The sequence below is a fragment of the Heptranchias perlo genome, chromosome 2, assembly GCF_035084215.1.
Source record: "Heptranchias perlo isolate sHepPer1 chromosome 2, sHepPer1.hap1, whole genome shotgun sequence".
Taxonomy (NCBI): Eukaryota; Metazoa; Chordata; class Chondrichthyes; order Hexanchiformes; family Hexanchidae; genus Heptranchias; species Heptranchias perlo.
This window is the reverse complement of record NC_090326.1, coordinates 106,766,405-106,789,586: the sequence shown is the minus strand read 5'-3', so window position 1 is coordinate 106,789,586 and position 23,182 is coordinate 106,766,405. Positions and strand designations below refer to the sequence as shown.

Here is a 23,182-nt window from a genome sequence, read left to right as displayed (position 1 = left end):
ACAAGCATAAATACTTGTACTTCTGAATCTATAACCATTGGGAGTCATGGAGTGGTGTTAATACATTCCAAAGCACAATTCAATCACAAAGGGTAGAGGTGATAAAGGTGGCAGCTTACAGGGACCATAAGATTCCTAAGGTACAGTTTGAAATGATTGCCTTTGCTTGGGTAGGAACTGGTTCATTACTTGAATTTGCTGGTCAACAGGCTGCTTGTCAGTATTTGCAATTTAATAAACAACTTTATATTTCCCTTGATGACTGATGGAGCAGCTTGTTGAAGTGCAGGTAATTTGAACCGCTGATTTTAATGTCCGCATGCAATGGCACTGCATCTGCCCAAGCCATCATCAGTGTGCATTGGTTCTGCTCCCTTCGTGTTCTGGACAAGTCTGCGCCTATCCAGATGTGTCGTATAACATGAGAGCGTAGTCCAAGCTGTTTATTTTCTTGAGAATTGCTTACTGACTGCTGTCCAATATGTGGGGGCTGGTGTCTTCTTTCCTACTCCAAGTGTAATGATCCTACACTAAGGGCCTTGAATTTCACCAAAGGTTTAATTTTTGCATTTTTCTTCTGTATGACTGAAAAATTCAGTGTTTATTAGCTTTAATGTTGCATTGTCAATGACTAGTTCATTCCACATAGTGCTACTTGATATTGTATTTCATAGGATTCCAGATACTTTTTGTGAATCATAACACTGATCTCAATATAATATATCAACATTACTTCTCAGCTCTGCCTTGTGTCTTATTTTGAAGTCATTTTTGGTTAAATACAGACAGTTTCTAAGTAAGTATTTTGGTAAAGTTTCATCTGTCTATCTCCTAAATACCTCTTGACAGATGCACAGTGATTTATTTCTAGTTCACATTAAAGATTTTTTTTTCACTCTTCCACCCACAGTATAATCAGCTTCATGATGAATATTTTACCAGTGCAGTCATCCTCTCATTGATACTTGCTGCCTTATTTGGCCTTTTGTACCTTCTCATAATACCACGGTAAGTATTCTCTTTGCTGCCTTAATATAACTGCCTCTTATCTTTTTCTTTCTAATCTAAAATGACTGCTATTTGTTTGGAAGTAAGCACGTGTTTCCTTTTATGTTTCTCATAAGGAGCACCGTGGTCCTTGTCCTGCTGGTATTCTGCATTTGTTTCCTGGTTGCTTGTATCATGTATCTCCACGTTACTCGAATGCAGGTAAACTAGATTTTTTTTTTACATTTCTTGATTTGAGTGTTGCAGGATCCAAGCAACATTTTTTCTGACCTTGTTCCAAATTGATGCACAGTTTTGGTTCATAACACTTGGCAGAGAGTACTGCAGATCTGGAAGAGGCTGGGATACTTTTGCAGTTGAACTGAAAGTCCTTTTTGTCCAGGGAGACCATGTCAGCAGTAACAAAAATACATACAGGTCACAAGGTTTGCTGAATCAGGATTTGGTTTTCAAATTTATATCTAGGAACATAGGAACAGGAGTAGGCCATTCAGCCCCTCGTGCCTGCTCCGCCATTCAATAAGATCATGGCTGATCTGTGATCTAACTCCATATAACCGCCTTTGGCCCATATCCCTTAATACCTTTGATTGCCAAAAAGCTATCTATCTCAGATTTAAATTTAGCAATTGAGCTAGTATCATTTGCCCTTTACGGAAGAGAGTTCCAAACTTCTACCACCCTTTGTGTGTAGAAATATTTTCTAATCTCGCTCCTGAAAGGTCTGGCTCTAATTTTTAGACTGTGCCCCCTACTCCTAGAATCCCCAACCAGCGGAAATAGTTTCTCTCTATCCACCCTATCCGTTCCCCTTAATATCTTATAAACTTCAATCAGATCACCCCTTAACCTTCAAAACTCCAGAGAATACAACCCCAATTTGTGTTATCTCTCCTCGTAACTTAACCCTTGAAGTCCGGGTATCATTCTTTTGATAAGTTTTTGGATTTATTAAAGTAAGCAACTTCACTGTTGGGGAATGGGACACTTTGGCATTTTTATCATACATTGTCTGCATTGGGCTGAGTGCAGAGTATCATTCTCTCTGCATTGCTATAGCATTGTATCTTAATCCCAACCTGGAAACCCTTTGCTGCACTGTGTAACTTTTCCCACTTCTCTCACCAGCCTTTGTTCTTGTCTTTTTGAGTGAGTACTAGTTAGTGCTCAATTATGTGGTGTGGACCCACACTCACTAAGAATTGAGACTGCCCAAATTCATTTCTTACAGCTGATAGGCAAAAAAGTTTCATTTCTTTAGTCCGCACGGAATTGAAACCGAGGATTGCATGGTACCATAGGCTAACGTACTTTCCTTTTATCTTTGCTACACCAAGGTTTTACCTGTGAAGTTTTGAAACTATTTGACCACCCAAAAAAGGCATTGAACTTGGGAAATCTCAGAAATAGCATGGCAGTTATTTTCAACTTTGGCAGGGGCAGACAACTGGCGCTAGCAGATCAGCCGTTCGTTATACACTCCACCCAATTTCCTTTCCATTGACTTCCAAGGAAACTCAGGTGGGGCATGTAAGAGGCGGCCAATCTGCAACCGCCAATTTTCCACTCGTTCCCAAACTGAAAGTTGCCTCCATGAAACACTGTTATTCTCTTTATATTTCCAAAGTGTACAGTGAAGATCTGCTTGGTTTATGAAATCTTACTTGTTTGGTGTAAAGTTTCTTCACTTTTATGAAAACATTGGGGGTGATTCTCAACTGCCAGACATCGTTTCTTGCCTCAAAATTTGGTGGGCGACAGTTGAAAATCGAGGGCATCTCAGCCACCCCACAGATGCTCCTGACCCACCTGATGCAATTTTCAAATGGGCCTGTAAATTGGGAAGTAGCATGCCTGCCTGTTTTGGGCAGGAGGCTATTTAAATGTGCAAATTGAGGACCAATGCCAGTTGTAGGACCCCATTTGCAATTTGCAGGTATAAATGGGCAGAGCGTGTGTCGTGCATGCTCCATCCATTTGTATCAGGCGGTGAGTGGCCTAACTAATGGTCTTTAAATGAAGCACTGGTGGATGCTCAAGAAAAGGCCCAGAATTTATTTTGGAAGAATTTTTGTGGGAGCACAAGGAGCACATGTTTAACGTGCTTCACCCCATTTGGTATTAGCTCTCCATCCCCCCCGATCCAGGCCCGACCTACTGGCTCAGTTTGGGAGCTGGCCAATTACCTGCCCTCCCACAACCAGTGAGCTGCAGTGGGGCGCCTGTTTGGCACCCACACCTTGCCAACCACATTCAAATGAGGCCCGAACTCCAAAATGGTTCAGGTCTCCCGATGCTCGTTTCGGACGGGTGGCACAGCCGTTCTCCTGACTTTTTGCCCGATTCAGGTAGGGAATCATTATCACATCTGAATACTGTTGGGATGGGGAAGTGATGACAGACAATTAAGATTTGGGAGGAGAAGGATATGCCAAGAATTATTAAAACCAGCAAACCTGTATATAGATCACCGTAAAATTGGAAACTACATATTGTAAACCTTATTTAAATCCTAAAGCCCAGATTTTCCTTTGTGGAAATTCCCGCTCCATCACTGGGTAGTCAGTAGGAAACATGCAGATTGAATAAAAAAGGGTTGCAGCAGTGATTTGTTTCTTACATTTTCTTCGTAATGACACACTTCATACAATATGCGAGTGGTGAGAATGTGGAACTCACCACCACATGGAGTGCTTGGGGCGAACAGCATAGATGTATTTAAGGAGAAGCTAGATAAGTACATGAAGGAGAAAGGAATATGAGGAAATGTTGATTGGGTGAAATGAAGTAAGGTGGGAGGAGGCTCGTGTGGAGCATAAACACCGGCATTGACCTGTTGGGCAGAATGGCCAGTTTCTGTGCTGTAAATATTATGTAATACTATGTAATATCAGACACCATAAGATTCAACATCCAGTCATTTACTGTATTAAGTTACTACAGGCACCTTCTGAAATACTGTTGAGATAATCACCTTTGACAGCTCTGTATGACTCACATGCAAATGTCACAGTGATAGAAATTCTGTTTAATAGTGTCAGCTTCACTTGGGATTGTGATTAAAGGGGGAACAAATTTACTCAAATAGGATGGAAAGTTGTAAAGTCACCTTATTCTTTCTGAGAGGAGAGCAATGATTTTTTATCTTACTGGGATTGAGGGAACAGCAAATATACTACAGGTTTAAATTAAAAAGGTAAATGGAACTACTAGACTGATGGGGATTGAAGGAATTAACGAGAAAGGGAATCATTATCGCATCTGAATACAATTGGGATGGGGAAGTGATGACAAACAATTAAGATTTGGGAGGAGAAGGATATGCCAAGGATTATTATAACCGGCAAACCTGTATATAGATCACTGTAAAATTGGAAACTACATATTGTAAACCTTATTTAAATCCTAAGGCCCAGATTTTCCTTTGTGGTGGGTTTACTGCAGGGAAAGCAACAAACTGTGCTTCCACTCATCAGAATAACTCCTCCCAGATCTAGCCCCGATCTCAACGCACCTTCATTATACTTATGTTGACATCCTGGCACTGTTGGAACCCTGTATAGGTGGTCCACCTCTGGGAAGAGAGGAAAAATCCAGTGCTGCTGCATCTGCTGATAGGGCCAAGGCAGCCATTTTGCATCAGTAACAATGCGGCTCATTGGAATGTCTGAGGCTGGTGCCTCTTCAGGGCACTGAGCCCACACATTTAGAAACCCTTCAAGTAATGTTCGCTGATTCCCTCTATCTGATTTCCCCAAGGGGAATGTTTCTGTACTGATCCTTGTGGGTCAGCAGTGCTTTATGGGTGCATATATGATGGGTCTGATTGCCTCTCCTCCCTGGCTACCAGCTTCCTCATTATGGGAGACCCCTACACAAAGAGAAAGGGAGCATGTGTTGGCATAAGTATGCAGCCAATGGCTCTGCATACGGTAGCAATGCCTCACAGTGCCTTACAGCAGGGACAGATGTGGCTGCCGATAGCTACTGATTGAGTGTTAGGTCCTAGCAAAAGAATCAATTTGAAGTGAAGACTTGGCATGAAGCCCTCAATGGCTTTTACCTGAATTATGCAAGGGCCTACCATTCATGTCTGGTGCAGGTTCTGTTATGAGGATTATGGCCAGTCTTCTCCTAGAAAATAAAGCAAACGGATACTTTTAGCATTAGCTGAAGTGAAGACAAGGTGCAGTCACATGCCCAAATCTCCATCACTCCTGGAGAAAGGAAGAGTGGAGAACATTCAAATAGTTTGTGAGTGAGTGAACAAGATCTGTGAGAGAAAGAAAGCCTTGGCCTTTCTCGGACAACAAGTTGGAGCAGCACTCTCACTGACATGTTGGTGAGGCGGTGTTAAATGTGAGTTTTGGGACCACTGACTGCATTGCTGATGTGGCACCATGCTGCGGGCTGAGTACCTAGTGCATGCATAGTGCAAGCATTCCTTTCCTTTCAGTGGGCAGCACTTACTGAAGCTTGCACTGGCATTCTTTCTCAGTGCTGAGAATGTTTTGTGCATATAATCCCATGATTTATGCACGTGAAACCCTGCATTCTTTCTGTTCACTACCTCAAATCATGCTCGCTGCACCGTGGTTCTGTTGGGAGGGTTCCCCTATGCCTCAAAATTAGCCACTTCTGAGTGCTACCTCCTCCACCCTTCAGCAACAATGACAGTTCCTGCAGCTCTGAATTTCTTTGACACAGTAGTCATCCTCCATCAAAAACTTTACAGCTCCACTTCAAGTGCAAGAGCCCTTTAAGAGCTGTTGCACTTTTGATTCCCAGCCCCATCCCACAAGATGACTCAGTACTCCCTGTACACATAAAACTTGACCGAATTACTTAAATGAGTTAACTACACTGAATCCAGCAGGATGGTCCACTACACATCCAGCACAGGTGTGTCTGTGAATGCCAGGAGCGCAAGTCATTTATTGGGTTGATCGTGGAATTGTCCCTAATTAAGATGCACTAATGGATCTACTGTCTATTGGTCGTGGTGAGCCAGAGAACATACCGTCTTATAAAGATAGGACTATTATATTGTGTAATGGGCAATGTATTATTCTGCTGCTCAGTGGCGGCGGTATGTAACTGGCCTGTTCCTTTACGTCTGTAACATCCTGAGGTTAATTAAAGGCTAATTTCTCTTAGTGAAAATTCGATTCCTGAGAGCAATTAGAGTGGTATTTTCTGGAGCTTTCTCTTTTGATTTTAAATATTCAGCTTCCTTTGCCTTTAGGAGTGATTCTGTGGTCAGAGAATCAGGGCTACAATGTTCTAGGCCCTATTTTCTACCACTGTTTCCTGCAAAGTGCTGGGAGTGAGGAATCACAAAATTACAGCTTTTCTTATGCTTTGCTCTTAGAGTAACAGAACAATTTGCATTTATGACAACTGAAGTATGACAAATACATCTCAGTACTAATGTAAAGCAGGAGCATTACATTTGAAATATCTCACAAGGGTTATTTAATAAAACATAATTGATTACCTCTTTAGTGTTTTCCAGGGTGCCTGACAATACAAATTCGAACCATTATCTGCGTCTTCATAGTGGTGTTAACTTATTCTGTGGCCCAGGGATGTGTGGTAAGCAAATGTCATACTACTTAACCTTATAATCACATCAAATGCATATCTTCAGTGAAAATGGCATGAACAGAGTATAAAATGGCTTTTGGCAATGAATGTAAATCCAGTCCTGAAATCTGAGCAATTTTACTTTTTCAGGTTAAGACTGTGCTGCTTTGCTCATTTGAGGTTTGGATACTCACAGATTTCCATTGAATTAGCAGTGTTTAGGATGCTGTTTAACTATCCATAGATGGAAGTCCATCCCAGTGGCTCATAGAGCTCCTCCACACAGACTATGAAGATTTCAGGGTTCAATCCCTAGTCAGAGTTAGCTGATCTCAGCCAGGGCAGTGGTAAAATCAGCTTCAGCGCCTTTAGATTAAAAAAGAGAAAATCAGGCAAAAATTTCTGCTCTTAGTTACTATACAGTACTCCTTCTGGAAGTGTTGATTGGATGAGGGAGGGATTTTCACCAGGACACCAGGAGAACAATGAAACTGCACATGTATGGACAAAATTATGAGGGGCCCTGATAGAGTAGACAGGAAGTACCTGTTTCCCCTAGCAGAGAGTTCAAGAACTTGAGGACATAGATTTAATCTGATTGGCAGAAGGATTAAAGGGGACATGAGGAAAAACTTTTTTACCCAGAGGGTGGTGGGTGTATGGAATTCACTACCTGAATTGGTGGTAGAGGCAGGGACCCTCAACTCTTTTGAAAAGTACCTGGACCTGCACCTAAAGTGCTGTAAGCTGCAGGGCTATGGACCGGGTGCTGGAAGGTGGGATTAGAATGGGCACCTGGTTGTTCTTCGAGCCGACGCGGACATAATGGGCCGAATGGACCCCTTCTGTGCTGTATCTTTTCTATGGTTCTATGGTTCTATCATGTGATGACAGAATCAGGTTCCAGTGTAATGGCCTCACAAATGTGTGAGCCTTTACAATGAGTGCTGACACTCAAGGCACATACACGAATAATGGCCAGTGGCATGAAGTTCTTAAGGATAGCCCATGCAAACGGATCTGTAACCCAGCAAGGAGTCAGTGGGCCCAAAGTTCTGGAGTCCCATCTCCACCGGCTGAACTGTGACGACGAAACTCACAGACTCTGGTGACTGCTTTTGTGGCCTACTTCCCTTTGAGCCCAGACGCAGTCTCTCCGCTGGCTGATCTCGTCCAGGAGGACCTGTAAATCAGCATCTTCTGCCACCACTTGCTTGAGGTAATCGAAAGACAGTGACATCCAGATAGATGGGAATTATACACGGCATCCTGAACTTTATATGCTGCACTGTTAATCAGCCTTGAATTTAATAACTACACTAATATAGTATTAATATCATTAACTTCCATGTTTTAGAATTGTCCTTTTTTTAGCATGTTTACATGTGCTCAATCTGTTTTCATTTCTTACTTCTTTACCACAGAACTTTCATTTGAGGTTTCTCAATATTTAAGTTTGCGAGAGGAAAAACAAGGGGAGAAAGTGGGAAGAAAATTGTGGGAAAAAGTTGTTATAGCATTGATATAGCAGTGTCCTTCAGATAAGGCATTAAATTAAGGGGCTGTCATTCTGTTCAGGTAGACATTAAAGATTCCATGGTAGTATCTGAAGAAGAGCATGGAGTTCTTCTATTGTCCTGACCAATATTCCTTCCTTAACCAGAAAACCCCCAGATTAACAGGTCAGCCACGTCACAGATGTTTGTGGGACATTGCAGGAACAAAATGACTGCACTGTTTCCTTACATAACAAGTGTTGCTGCACTTCAAAAGTTAATTCATTTTGTGAAGCACTTTGAAACATCTCAGCAATATGATAAGGCACTATATAAATGCAAATACTTATTGTTCTGAAGACGTTTATAAAGGATATCGTAACTTAAGATTGATGGAACAGCAATCAATGTCCCTTACTGGAGATATCATGGGGGTACGTTTGATCTTGACCACCTGGGCTGTATGTGGCAGAGCAGATTGCCCACCCGTTATAGAACTCGTCCAGTTGTCATCCCACTCAATTCAACATCCCATGAACTCAAATTGAAACTCAAAGTGAAACATCACTTTTGCTGAAGCCTTCATCAATGGATTAAGTCCTTAAATTAGCTATTCATCTATCCAGTCCTCAGTTTTATCATTCACTAATCCAATTACAGTGACTTCTTACTGGGACATGCAAATTCACTGACAGTTGAATTTTGGAATATTCAGCTTCATGCTTCTTTCCCTTACTGTATGAATGGCAAAACTGGTATTAAACTTCAGAACCACCATGTATATCATTAATGGGGTAGAAGAACAGCAAAAGAACAAGCCAACATGTAGAAAATAAGTGTCTTCTAAAGTATAAAGGTGATCCATTGCTTTAAACATTCCATTTCTTCACATAAGGTAATGTATTAAGATAAAGAAGACACAGTAAATCTTTATTATAGTATTGCACTTTAGGTTGTCCCAGGAATTTTTCAGGAAGAAATGGCAATCTTTGTTGCTTTATTGTGTTTTACACAGGTTGGCTGCATGCCCTGGTTATGGACTACCAACTCCAGCAGCTCCATTGTTATTGTTGCCCCTGATGGACTCAATAAAACTATGACGGAATTGCCCTGTGATGCAGCCCATTATGCTTTTCTCGCTTGTGTTGTTGGAACACTAAGTCTTGCAATATTCCTGCGCATATCTTCATTACCAAAAATGATCCTACTCCTCATCATCACTATTTTGTACATATTAGTTCTTGAGATTAGTGGATACAGAACAGCAATGGGGTAAATATTTACATATTTCAGGATACTATCAATTTAGATACATATTACATTTAAAGCTCGTTCCTAATGATCAATTGGTTAATTTTATGTTAAAAATCAGTGTGTCTAAGTTAGGTTTGCAGTAGTGATTAGATTGTGTTATGATACAAACCTATATAGAGGCAAGTAAAAGCACCACACTATTAAAGTTTTAGGGAAAAGCAAAACACAGATGCTGTTCACTAAAAACATGTTTACTTTTCACTACATAAAGAGCCCTCAGCTGTTCTGTGTAAGTCAATCAGCCGTGTTTAAAAATAGGCCTTATAACGTCACTGATTGTAATTTCTGGAATAATCCATAAAGCTAGTACAAGGGTTTGTTTACTTCTGTTACACCTTCCAGATATGTATTTAGCAGATGGAATCCTTTGATTTTTATAAACCAAAGAAACTTAATTCATTATTTCTAAAGGCAGTGATTCTATATTAATTTCTTGTATATATTATAATATATTTTTCACTTGATGAATAGTTAATACTCAAAGGTTTTAATACATTTGTTTTTTGTTCTGTTCATTTCTGAAGAGGTGGCTCATTTTACATAAGAGGATATGAATCTATTTTGGCAATCCTGCTTTTCTCCTGTGTACTTGCCCTTCACTCCAGACAATTGGACCTAAAGCTACGTTTAGACTACCTCTGGGCAGTCCAGGTAAGCTGTAAACTTTTATGTGTTTTTGAACTCAACCAAACACAAAATGGGAGAAAGAAGTTAAAATTATTCATTAAAAGAAAATCTCAAATGCTGGAAATGTGAAATAAAAACAAAACAAAATATACAGCAGCATCAGAAAAAGAAACAGCTCAGACATAATAGTCTCAGAATATTTTGTTTTATTTTGCTTTGAGGCTTCTTCAACCATCCTGTGATCATTTATCCTACTTCTTCATTGCTGTTTTATATTATTTTCATGATAATGGTTTTACAGCAGCAGCACAGTCAAAGGTGCAGCGTCCCTACAGAGAGCTGTCCTGTTGATAACAGTGATTGAATAGAATTGAAAACATGATGTTGCAATAATGTGCATACAGCTCTTACCAATGGGTTTGCTTTGGGGCAGAAGCCTTTGTAAATAAATGTAATTGATCTATAGCAGATACATGCCCCGTTTTATATTGAGGCTAATACAAAAGGAAGTTAGAACTGGGATTTGCAATTAGAATTTGCAGTCATATTACTGGATAATCCATAGGTTTAACAAATTTCTGGAGGGGGGAAGTAGTGTCCTATAAAGGTTATGCCCAGCCTGACTGTTTGGTGAATTAAAACAAAAAAGGAATTGCTTTCTATATTCATACATAATTCCTAATTGCACATAATATCACCTACTTTACGCACTTAAGTTGCAATTTTAAAGTAAGGGCCTCAATATTGCTTTCCCCTTCTCTTTCTCCGTACACTCGCAATGATGTATTGCGGCAACATAGAATGATTTAATCAGGTGCATCTTTTGCTAGTAACGGCTGAGACTGGCACAAATGATTTACTTTGGAGCCTGAAGACTGATTATTGAAGATAACGAGGAGCTTTTGTAGTGCTTTTTTTTTCCCTATCTGGATGGAGCTGCACTTGCGTCTGACAGTTTGAGGGTCTGTGTGACCACATGGATATCTTGGCCCCTATACACAGGAAGAGGCTCCTTTGCTGCATTTCAACCAGTTATGCCTGGAATTCCCTCCCTAAACCTCTCCACCTCTCGACCGCTCACTCCTTCTTTAAGACTCTTCTTAAAACCTACCTCTTTGTCCAAGCTTTTGGTCATCCGTCTTAATATCTCCTTATGTGGCTCGGTGTCAAATTTTGTTTGATAATCGCTCCTGTGAAACGCCTTGGGACATTTTACTACGTTAAAGGCGATTTATAAATGCAAGTTGTTGTTGTTGTTGTTGTTGTAGGTCAGCCTCATTAACGTTTTATGCTTTTCTTTTCTACCTCCTTTTAATGCCCTGCCCACTTCTTTGGGAGTCTCTGCCAAGTCTTTCACTTAAAGACAGGCTTTAAAAATACCACAAAATGCCTTGTGAGCCATCTATGACATTTACCTGACAGTTACCTCAGTCTTGCAATATGTTCAGTACTTTGCTGCTACTCCCCCAGCCTGCTTACAATGTTCCCTTCAGCCTTTTTAAAGACCTGCCATACAAATTTCTGTGAGGTTAATTTAAGGGTCAGCGTTGCACTGTGCCATATCTGATATTGCAAGAAGGAGAAAAATTGCTATGCATTGACATTGCTTACCTTGATGGTACTAAAAAATCATTCATAAATTCAGAACATTTAGAGATACACCATGGCAAACTGGGAAGTGCCAAGTTAATTGCATAAGAGACAGCATTGGCGAATATTAAAGCTGTTGTAGAAAAAAATGTTTCACAGCTCCACATTCTGTTATACAAAATAGGGAACAGTATCAAATAATAACTTTGATCTCTTTTAATTATAGGACTCATTGAGGGTATTTTATGCTTCCTATTACATCATTTGAATTAATTTACTTCTCTGTTTCACTCACCATCTCTTACATTTGTAGGTGGCCAATGAAGTAGCCATGGATGTAGGTGGTTCCTTTAGAATTTAAAACCATTGTACAGTCTCCATTAAGAGTAAAATGAAAATTAAGAAAGCAAGACATGCTACTTTATTTTTTAGAAAGAGGATGATGTGCTCCCTGTGGTTTGACTGAAATTGGTTTCTAATCTGAGAGAGAAATAAAATGGCTTGACTTGAAGTGGATCACTAAAAGACGAATGAGAGCACATCTTAAACTGAAATCGAGTTACTTAACAGAATGTAAAAGAACTGAACGCACTTTCATTTTAATGAAATGTTATTCAGAACATTAAGCAAGTGCCTGCATACTATCTCCAGCAAGTGCTTTCTTTTTCTGTTTTCATCTTGTTTTCTGAGCACTGAGTGGGAGTGGACATAATAGCACGGTAGCTAGCTAAAGCTGGGGGAGAGAGACACTTATTGATGGTACAAATATAGCAAACCAAAGAGGAGCTTTTATTTTTTGTAAACAGCAATCACCCTTAAGTACTTACAATATTTGGTGTATTGAGAAAAGAAATGCTAACTGTTAAAAATATTGAAATGAATGTAAATCCATGAGGCGGAGGTGTGTACACTGGGTTAGAGGGGAGGCTTGTATTTGGAAAATGACTCACCTGGTGCTGCTCAGCACTTAATACATTTTTATTATTTAGCAATTTTCACAATGATGTGTATCCTTACACATGTGTAAATTGGTTTTAGATTTGTAATGCAGAAACATTATGATTTTGATAAACAGACTATAAAATGTAAGATATATTATATTGAAAACCCATCAGATACATTTCTAAAATACTGTAGTATCATTGCTATGGATATTCATCATGCACAACCCGTGCAACATTTCATTTCATTGACAATGTGTCTGACAGTTGAGTGTGACACCAGTAGCATAGTGGTTATGTCATTGGACTAATAATCCAGAGTCTTGAGTTCAAATCCTGCTACGGCAGCTGGGGAATTAAATTCAATTAATGATTGAAACAAAATCGGGAATTAAAATACTAGTATCAGTAATGGTGGCCATAAAACTACTGGATTGTTGTAAAAACCCATCTGGTTAACAAATGCCTGTTAAGGAAAGAAACCTACTATCCCCACCTGGTCTGGCCAAAATGTGACTCCAGACCCACAGCAATGTGTTTGATTATTAATGGCCGAACAAGCAACTCAGTTGTAAAATCTTGCTTAAAAAAAGTCACAATAAGAATAAAACCAGACGGACCACCTGGCATTGGACCACTAGGCACCGGACATGACAAAGGCAAGTCCAAGCCCAGTCAACCCTGCAAAGTTCTCCTCACTAACATCTGGGGACTTGTGCCAAAATTGGGAGAGCTGTCCGACAGACTGGTCAAGCAACAGCCTGACATAGCCATACTCACAGAATCATAACTTTCAGCCAACATCCCAGACTTTTCCATCACCATCCCTGGGTATGTCTGTCCCACCGGCAGGACAGACCGACCAGAGGTGGCGGTACAGTGATATACAGACAGGAGGGAGTGGCCTTGGGAGTCCTCAACATTGACTCTGGACCCCATGAAATCTCATGGCATCAGGCCAAACATGGGCAAGAAAACCTCCTGCTGATTACCACCTACCATCCTCCCTCAGCTGATGAATCAGTCCTCCTCCTCCTCCTAATTGCCCTTGAGAAGGTGGTGGTGAACTGCCTTCTTGAACCGCTGCAGTCCGTGTGGTGAAGGTTCTCCCACAGTGCTGTTAGGAAGGGAGTTCCAGGATTTTGACCCAGCAACAATGAAGGAACGACGATATATTTCCAAGTCGGGTTGGTGTGTGACTTGGAGGGGAACGTGCAGGTGGTGTTGTTCCCATATACCTGCTGCTCTTGTCCTTCTAGGTGGTAGAGGTCGCGGGTTTGGGAGGTGCTGCCGAAGAAGCCTTGGTGAGTTGCTACAGTGCATCCTGTGGATGGTACACACTGCAGCCACAGTGCGCCGGTGGTGAAGGGAGTGAATGTTTAGGGTGGTGGATGGGGTGCCAATCAAGCGGGCTGCTTTGTCCAGGATGGTGTCGAGCTTCTTGAGTGTTGTTGGAGCTGCACTCATCCAGGCAAGTGGAGAGTATTGCATCACACTCCTGACTTGTGCCTTGTAGATGGTGGAAAGGCTTTGGGGAGTCAGGAGGTGAGTCACTCACCGCAGAATACCCAGCCTCTGACCTGCTCTTGTAGCCACAGTATTTATATGGCTGGTCCAGTTAAGTTTCTGGTCAGTGGTGGCTCCCAGGATGTTGATGGTGGGGGATTTGGCGATGGTAATGCCGTTGAATGTCAAGGGGAGGTGGTTAGACTCTCTCTTGTTGGAGATGGTCATTGCCTGGCACTTGACTGGCACGAATGTTACTTGCCACTTATGAGCCGAAGCCTGGATGTTGTCCAGGTCTAGCTGCATGTGGGCTCGGACTGCTTCATTATTTGAGGGGTTGCGAATGGAACTGAACACTGTGCAATCATCAGCAAACATCCCCATTTCTGAACTTTTGATGGAGGGAAGGTCATTGGTGAAGCAGCTGAAGATCGTTTGGCCTAGGACACTGCCTTGAGGAACTCCTGCAGCAATGCCCTGGGGCTAAAGTTTTTGGCCTTTGGCACGGTAGTATAGTGGTTATGTTACTGGACCAGTAATCCAGAGGCCTGGACTAAAATCCAGAGTCATGAGTTCAAATCCCGCCACGGCAGCTGGCGAATTTAAATTCAATTAATTAAATAAAAATCTGGAATTAAAATACTAGTATCAGTAATGATGGCCATAAAACTACCGGATTGTCGTAAAAACCCATCTGGTTCACTAATGTCCTTTAGGGAAGGAAACCTGCCGTCCTTACCCGGTTTGGCCTATATGTGACTCCAGACCCACAGCAATGTGGTTGATTCTTAATTGCCCTCTGAAATGGCCTAGCAAGCCACTCAGTTGTAAAATCTCGCTACAAAAAGTCATAATAAGAATAAAACCGGACGGACCACCCGGCATCGGACCACTAGGCACCGGACACGACAACGGCAAAACACCAAGCCCAGTCGACCCTGCAAGGTCCTCCTTACTAACATCTGGGGACTTGTGCCAAAATTGGGAGAGCTGTCCCACAGACTAGTCAAGCAACAGCCTGACATAGCCATACTCACAGAATCATATCTTTCAGCCAACGTCCCAGACTCTTCCATCACCATCCCTGGGTATGTCCTGTCCCATCGGCAGGACAGACCCACCAGAGGTGGCGGTACAGTGATATACAGTCAGGAGGGAGTGGCCCTGGGAGTCCTCAACATTGACTCTGGACCCCATGAAATCTCATGGCATCAGGTCAAACATGGGCAAGAAAACCTCCTGCTGATTACCACCTACCGTCCTCCTTCAGCTGATGAATCAGTCCTCCTCCATGTTGAGCACCACTTGGAGGAAGCACTGAGGGTAGCAAGGGCACAAAATGTACTCTGGGTGGGGGACTTCAATGTCCATCACCAAGAGTGGCTCGGTAGCACCACTACTGACCGAGCTGGCCAAGTCCTGAAGGACATAGCTGCTAGACTGGGCCTGCGGCAGGTAGTGAGCGAACCAACACGAGGGAAAAACTTACTTGACCTCGTCCTCACCAATCTACCTGTCGCAAATGCACCTGTCCATGACAGTATTGGTAGGAGTGACCACCGCACAGTCCTCGTGGAGATGAAGTCCCGTCTTCGCACTGAGGACACCATCCAACGTGTTGTGTGGCACTACCACCGTGCTAAATGGGATAGATTCAGAACAGATCTAGCAGCTCAAAACTGGGCATCCATGAGGCGCTGTGGGCCATCAGCAGCAGCAGAATTGTATTCCAGCACAATCTGTAACCTCATGGCCCGGCATATTCCTCACTCTACCATTACCAACAAGCCACTGGAGAGTTTTCCCCCTGATTCCCATTGACTTCAATTTTCTAGGGCTCCTTGGTGCCACACTCGGTCAAATGCTGCCTTGATGTTACGGGCAGTCACTCTCACCTCACCTTTGGAATTCAGCTCTTTTGTCCATGTTTGGACCAAGGCTGTAATGAGGTCTGGAGCCGAGTGGTCCTGGCGGAACCCAAACTGAGCATCGGTGAGCAGGTTATTGGTGAGTAAGTGCCGCTTGATAGCACTGTCGACGACACCTTCCATCACTTTGCTGATGATTGAGAGTAGACTGATGGGGCGGTAATTGGTTGGATTGGATTTGTCCTGCTTTTTGTGGACAGGACATACCTGGGCAATTTTCCACATTGTCGGGTAGTTGCCAGTGTTGTAGCTGTACTGGAACAGCTTGGCTAGAGGTGCAGCTAGTTCTGGAGCACAAGTCTTCAGCACTACAGCTGGAATTTTGTCGACGCCCATAGCCTTTTCTGTATCCAGTGCACTCAGCCGTTTCTTGATATCACGTGGAGTGAATCGAATTGGCTGGAGACTGGCTTCTGTGATGGTGGGGATATCGGGAGGAGGCTGAGATGGATCATCCACTCGGCACTTCTGGCTGAAGATGGTTGCAAACGCTTCGCCTTGTCTTTTGCACCCACGTGCTGGACTCCGCCATCATTGAAGATCGGGATGTTTGCAGAGCCTCCTCCTCCCGTTAGTTGTTTAATTGTCCACCACCATTCACGACTGGATGTGGCAGGACTGCAGAGCTTTGATCTGATCCGTTGGTTCTGAATTTCAGTATTTGCTTGGAAGTGGTGTACCCCAGGGGTCCATTTTGTTTGTGTGTGTATATACAGTATATAAAATATATATGATTTAGGCATAGGGAACACAATCTTAAAATTTGCTGATGACACAAAAGTAAGGGGGTTGGCAAACAGTGAGGAGGACTGTAAGCAACTTCAGGAAAACATTGGTTAGCAGAATGACATTTAATGTGGAAAAGTGTGAGGTGAAATATTTTGGGAGGAAAAACAAGGAATGGAAGTATATATTCAATGGAAAGATGACAAATGGTGTGGATGAACAGAGAGACCTAGTTGCTGGGCCGCTTGGGCGATAATCTAGCAGATTCGATCGTCCGCCTATTATGAAACCCATCTGATTTTAATTCTATTGAATGTTATTTGAATATGAGAGCAAATGCCCATGCACTTATAAGCCCTGCAAGTTTAGATAGGGGAGATAAAGCCATAAAGTAAAGGCCAACAGCATTTTGGATTTTATAAGTAGGAGAATTGAAAACAAGAGTAAAAAAGAAATTATAAATTTGTGCAAAACATACATTAGGCCATAGTTAGAGTATTGTGTACACTTTTGGGCACCTCATTATAGAAAGAACATTAAAGCCATGGAAAGCATACAGCATAGATTCAGTAGGATGAGGTGTGGCCAGAGAACTCGGGTGAGTCTGTGACATTACAGTGGTCTTGAAGTGTGGGTGCACTAGTATGATGATGGTGGTGTTTCAGAATAATGGAAGACCTCTGTGTTGGGATATGGCAATGGTGGGATGGGGGTTCTGGATTGTGACAGTACTAGGATAGTGGTACTGGGGTGTGATATTGGGATCAGAGGGTATTCGGGTTGGGGATCATGGGGTAAGATGGTACTGGAAAGGATTTGTTTGGAAGCACTGGGAAGAGAGCCATGGAGTGTCGAGCATTGCAGGGATGTGAAAGTCTGGGAAAACTGGAAGGGAGGTTGCTGGATCTTGCAGCACTGGAAAGGGGGATATCAGGATCTGGCAAGACTGGGAGGAGGTGTTGAACATGTGAGGGTGGAGTGAATCCAGGGACAGGACTCCCACGGTGTGGGAATTTTAGCAAAAGGGGGACTGCTTAATGTGGGAAACTGGGAGTAGGATCCTAGGGGATGGGAATATTGGGAAAGGAGTTGCGAGCTGCTGCTGAAAAAAGCACAGTGATATGGGATTTGTCAGGGTGGGCTAATAGTGGGCAGTGGGGGGAAAGGCACAAGTGGTCAGCATGTGTTAGGGAAGCAGGAGTAGCAATATGCAGCTACAGGGAGGAGAGGGGAAAGCTATGGGTGTTTGATGTGGGAGGAAAAGAATGGGAAGAGTTAGCAGAAAGGAGGGGGAGTGGGGATGGGAGAAAAGTACAGTCATTGGATAGGTAGCAGAAGGGAGCACTTAACCAACTTAAACCGATTCCTGATCCCAGCTTTTCTTGGGGTCAGGGGTCAGGTGAGAGGGCAGTGCAGCAGTGGAAACATGGGAAAGGGGATGGGTGATAGAGTGAGAAATGAGAAAAGGCAGAACTTCAATAGAACTTATGCAAATGACACTGTGGAGCACATAAGGCATGGATATAACTAATAAGGTAAATTTTAAATGCAACAGGCAGTGTGATGAAAATAGCATTACAGGAAGTTAAGTGTGACACTGACAGGAAGTGTGCACTTATACAAGACTTTTTCATATATTTTTAATGGACAGATATATAATGTTACAGATTATTATACTTGTCGTAATTAATTAGATTAGGGGGGAATACCCAGTAGGGTAAGTTATGAGGGGACATGGATGACATTCCACAGCACCTAACAAAAAACAGCTAAGTAAAGTGATCAATGCTGAAGGACAAATTAATAATTTAGGGTAAAGTGGTGAACATATATTACAAACATATTCTCCATGATCAAGCCAATCAAAATACTACATCAATTTTTTGGAGCAAATGAATGGTATTTGCCTTATGTTCAGTTGAAATGTTCTTCAGTTCCAGTGGCCATGGCTCTTTCCAGTATAGTGGCAGTCATATCAAGCACATGCATCTGTAATGTATTTCTCTGCAAGCTTTTAATATCTCTGCTAGGACGTGCACTATGATTCCTTGTTAAGCAACAAAGTTAGCAGAACATGGATGACCACAAAGAACTCTTTTGAAGGACCATACTATAATTTGCTCTTCCTAATTCACTTTAAGCATCCAAAGGACATCTTACATGTACCAAAGGTGCTGTCTATTAAGTTGTGTGCTGATTGACACATCTTGAGATGTCTTTATCGTGTAGCCTTAAGCTGTGGTTTCAATCTAGAGATAAATATTCCCCCCAGTCAGCTTTGAAGACTGTTTAAAAATATAGATAAATGCCTCCAAGTGAAAGGGGCAAACACATAGTTAACTATCTGACAGACCTAATAAGGCATTTGCCTTAAAATCAGGGACCGACTATTTACGCAGAGAACTCTGACCTGCTAGTAAAAATGTCAGCTTCAGAGGCAGAGAAAGGAAAACATAAGCCTATATAATCCTTGAAAAATTGGGCCCTAACTGTTTTGGCTAGGAATCTGGAAAGAACACCAAATGAGCTCCACTCTGTCTAAAAGCAACCTAGTTATAACGTCTATAGTTAACAGTTTGTTCAAGGAGGCTCAGATACAGCATGCATTAGAACACTGTCCTTGTGCTTCTGGATTCCAACTCAATCTGGCCATGACAAATTGATGAAGATTGTCTCTGTAACACTTGTAAAAGCCCTGAACCAGTGGGAATGGTCTTGGTACATTTTCTAGGGGACGCAAGTCTACAACACCGAAGTACCCTTAAAACGGTGGTGTTGCTGAATTGGGATAATTTTCAGATAGACTCAATTCCAAAACAGTCTGTTCTGAAAATTCTGTCATGTTGCTTGCTAGGCTGCATCATTAATATTTATAGTATGGTTTTGTTTTAGTTTTCAGATAAACTCGTGTATGCTTTACAAGCTTTAGTGGCGAGTATGATCAACAATTGGATATTTCTCAGTTCACAAACATAATAAAATGTTTTATCAGCCCAAGGTGCTCTTTTAAATTCAGCACAGTCACCAATGATTCAGCAGTTTCAATTAGCGAGGCCTTAAGGACAGAAGGATTGCTCAATAAAAATATTACACGGACACTAGTGTTTTTTTCCTGTGCTCCCCTGAGTGTATTTAATGCCATCACTTGGTGCAATGGAAAAAAACATTTGATTTAGACACACAACACACACACACACACACACATACACACACACGCAGACACAAACACACACACACACACACACGCAGATACAAACACACACACACACACACACATACACACACACACACACACATACACACACACACACACAGATACAAACACACACACACGCAGACACAAACACACACACACACATACACACACACGCAGATACAAACACACACACACACACACACACACACACATACACACACACACACATACACACACACGCAGATACAAACACACACACACACATACACACACACACACACATACACACACACGCAGATACAAACACACACACATACACACACATACACACACACACACATACACACACACGCAGATACAAACACACACACACATACACACACACACACACACATACACACACACACGCAGACACAAACACACACACACACACATACACACACACGCAGATACAAACACACACACACACACACACACGCAGACACAAACACACACACACACACGCAGACACAAACACACACACACACGCAGACACAAACACACACTCGTTGGATGTTCAAAAAAGACAAAAAGCGGCTAGTCAATAATGCATTTCTTTGGCTAATTCATAGTTGTTCTGCAGATAAACATGCTAATCCAAGGATTATCAAGCAAAAGCATAGGTACTAAGGACATGATGGTAAGCTTAAATGCAGCATCTGGCTGGAGAGCTCATCTGGAACAATTATTGGGGGTTTTAGTAAGAATTAAGGAGAGCCCTTAGGGAACAATTTTCAAAGTAGATAATAAGTGTGGCCAGTCAGCACATCTGCTGACAGACCTAGAAATAGCACCGCTTAAGTACGGTGCCAGTATATAAAAGAGACTGCTGAGGAGCATGAAGAACCTGTGAACTGAAATGTTTAAAGCCATAGTAATAAGTGAAGCCATCCATCCTGAATTATTCAAGATTGAAAATTCACATAAATCTTGCTGCATAATAAATATATCACTGGAGGCACAAATATCTGCTAGCCTTCGCTCCTGGCTTAAGTACTGGGATTTACCTGCTGGCAACCTTTGCCACTCACCCCGTCAGAGTATTCAGGCTCTGCACTGGGAGATTCACTGAGCACGAAAACAAAAGCAGGGGACAAGGATAGCGTAGGAACCAGCTCGTCAGAGGGTGAGCTTACATCCTAGCATTGCTGTAGGAAGCACAGATGAAGACCTTCAGGGCCCCAGCCTATAAAAGACTGATAGCAAGTGCCCGATGCATTGGACTGCCTTGCAGGATTGCACACAGTGTTGCACAATATGGAAGAGTGCACCTCCAATTGGAGAGGGGGACCTCGTGCATGGCATTGAATCATAGCAGTCAACCATGGAGTGTGTTATCACCTGTGTATCCACTGCAGCCGGGCCCCCTCTTATAAACCTGTGGCGACAGCTTCGATGAAAGCTCAGACTGCTGCCATTCTGGTCCTGGGTTCCACCATCTCCTCCAGCTTGCTAGGCGTGTAGGAAAGCATGGATAGGTGGTTCCAAACTGTCACATGACTCCTACATTCTGTTCTCATGCAGAGTAGTGGGTGTGAAGCACAGTCAAGTGAGTGGCAGGGGAACCATGGGAGAGGCACATGCTGCCCCCTCTCAGGAGAGTGGTGACCATGTCAGTAGTGTGATAGAAAAACCCATGCTGGTATTCGAGTTGAGAGCATTCATTTGGAGAGTGGAAGGACTGGATCTGATGGTAGGAGGAACTGTTGGTGAAGGGAGGGGGTAAGGAGGATTCAGTAAAGTGTTCCTTGATTATCTGCTGGCATCAAATAGTGGCAGCATAAAATCCCTTGCTCCTCCTTGGCATCCTGCTGCTCTTCCTGGTCCTCTACATCTTCCCTCACAGAGAAAAGTTAGAGCAAAGTTAGGGAGCAGGCAACAAACTACAACAAATCTGGAGACTCTCCCAGGGTTATATTGCAGGACACCTCCAGACAACCAATCCTCTGTTTCAGGATGCCGATGTTTTGCTCTATCAGTAATCTTACAACATCAGGTTATAGTCCAACAGTTTTATTTGAAAATCACAAGCTTTCGGAGGCTTTCTCCTTCGTCAGGTGACACTCACCTGACGAAGGAGAAAGCCTCCGAAAGCTTGTGATTTTCAAATAAAACTGTTGGACTATAACCTGGTGTTGTAAGATTCCTTACATTTGTCCACCCCAGTCCATCACTGGCATCTCCACATCATTGTTCTATCAGAGCTGTGGTAGTGGCTCTGATTTTAGCTCTTCTCTGCATCTGCGGCTGGGTTCTGACAGGTGTCATGAGTCATGTGCTCAGGGGATACCCTTTGTCCCCCAAGCAGTCAGCCTGACACCCGTTGGGCTGGGTGGAAGAGTGCGGATTGAAGACTGGTGCAGGATAAAGGCATTGTGTCAACTGCCAGAAAACTGGCCACAGATACACTGCCATTTAATGGAAGCCCTTCATGTTCGTGTATACTTCTGGGTCTTGATATGAAGCACACAAGGTTATGGGATGCAGTAAATTTGCACCTGGGGGGTAAGCTTCCGATCCTGGTGAAGTTCAGAGCCCTGTCTTCCTACTTTGCTGCCTCCATAGGAAAAGGGATGAAGTAGTTTGCTTTGATGATGAGCTCTTCCTTGACCTTCCTGATGCAGGAATGCACTGCAAATTGACTAGTGCTGCTTATGTCACCTGTTGCAGCCAGGAATGACCATGAGACATAGAAATTCAGGACCACAGTTACCTTCAGAGCCACAGGCAATGAAGTGAGTGACCTGGTGCTAGGCTCCAGTTGGTGCTGTAACAGGTGACATAGCTCTGCAACAGCTTACCTGGTGAGGCGGCGCTGCCAGACACACTGCTCCTCCCTTAACTGGAGGTACAATGTTTTTATCCTGAAGACTCGTCGGATAAGGCCTTCTGTGACCTTCACTCCTTCACCCTCTTCGCTCTGCAGCTTCAGGTGTCTCCACTCTTTCTTGCTGCTCTTCTTCCTCCTGGTCTTCCAGCCTCAAGACTGGTAACTGGGTGTTGCCCCGAAATTTCTCCATGGGCTGCTTCTGCCGGTCCATCTGCCACCCAGACGAGGCAGCCATGCCCGATGAATGACTCACTGTTCCCAGTCAGGCGGTGTGCCACCTGGCCTCCATTGTGTTTCTCTCAAGCAGGTAAGACACATAAAGCTATCTCATTCATTCCATCCTCAACAAAGCCCCATGGAGACTGGCAGAGAAAGCCGGGTCCTGGCCTAATTCC

The 23,182-nt window shown here is 42.8% G+C and overlaps 1 protein-coding gene across 1 annotated transcript in view; it reads left to right on the top strand.

Annotated features, from left to right (window-relative positions):
• LOC137342003 (adenylate cyclase type 1-like) overlaps positions 1–23,182 on the top strand; it is a 259,297-nt gene that overhangs the window by 178,835 nt on the left and 57,280 nt on the right. The window contains exons 10-14 of the mRNA XM_068005581.1: positions 911–1,008; positions 1,125–1,209; positions 6,514–6,603; positions 9,106–9,362; positions 9,929–10,055. Coding sequence (XP_067861682.1) covers positions 911–1,008; positions 1,125–1,209; positions 6,514–6,603; positions 9,106–9,362; positions 9,929–10,055 — 657 coding nt within the window. The remainder of the gene's footprint in view (positions 1–910; positions 1,009–1,124; positions 1,210–6,513; positions 6,604–9,105; positions 9,363–9,928; positions 10,056–23,182) is intronic.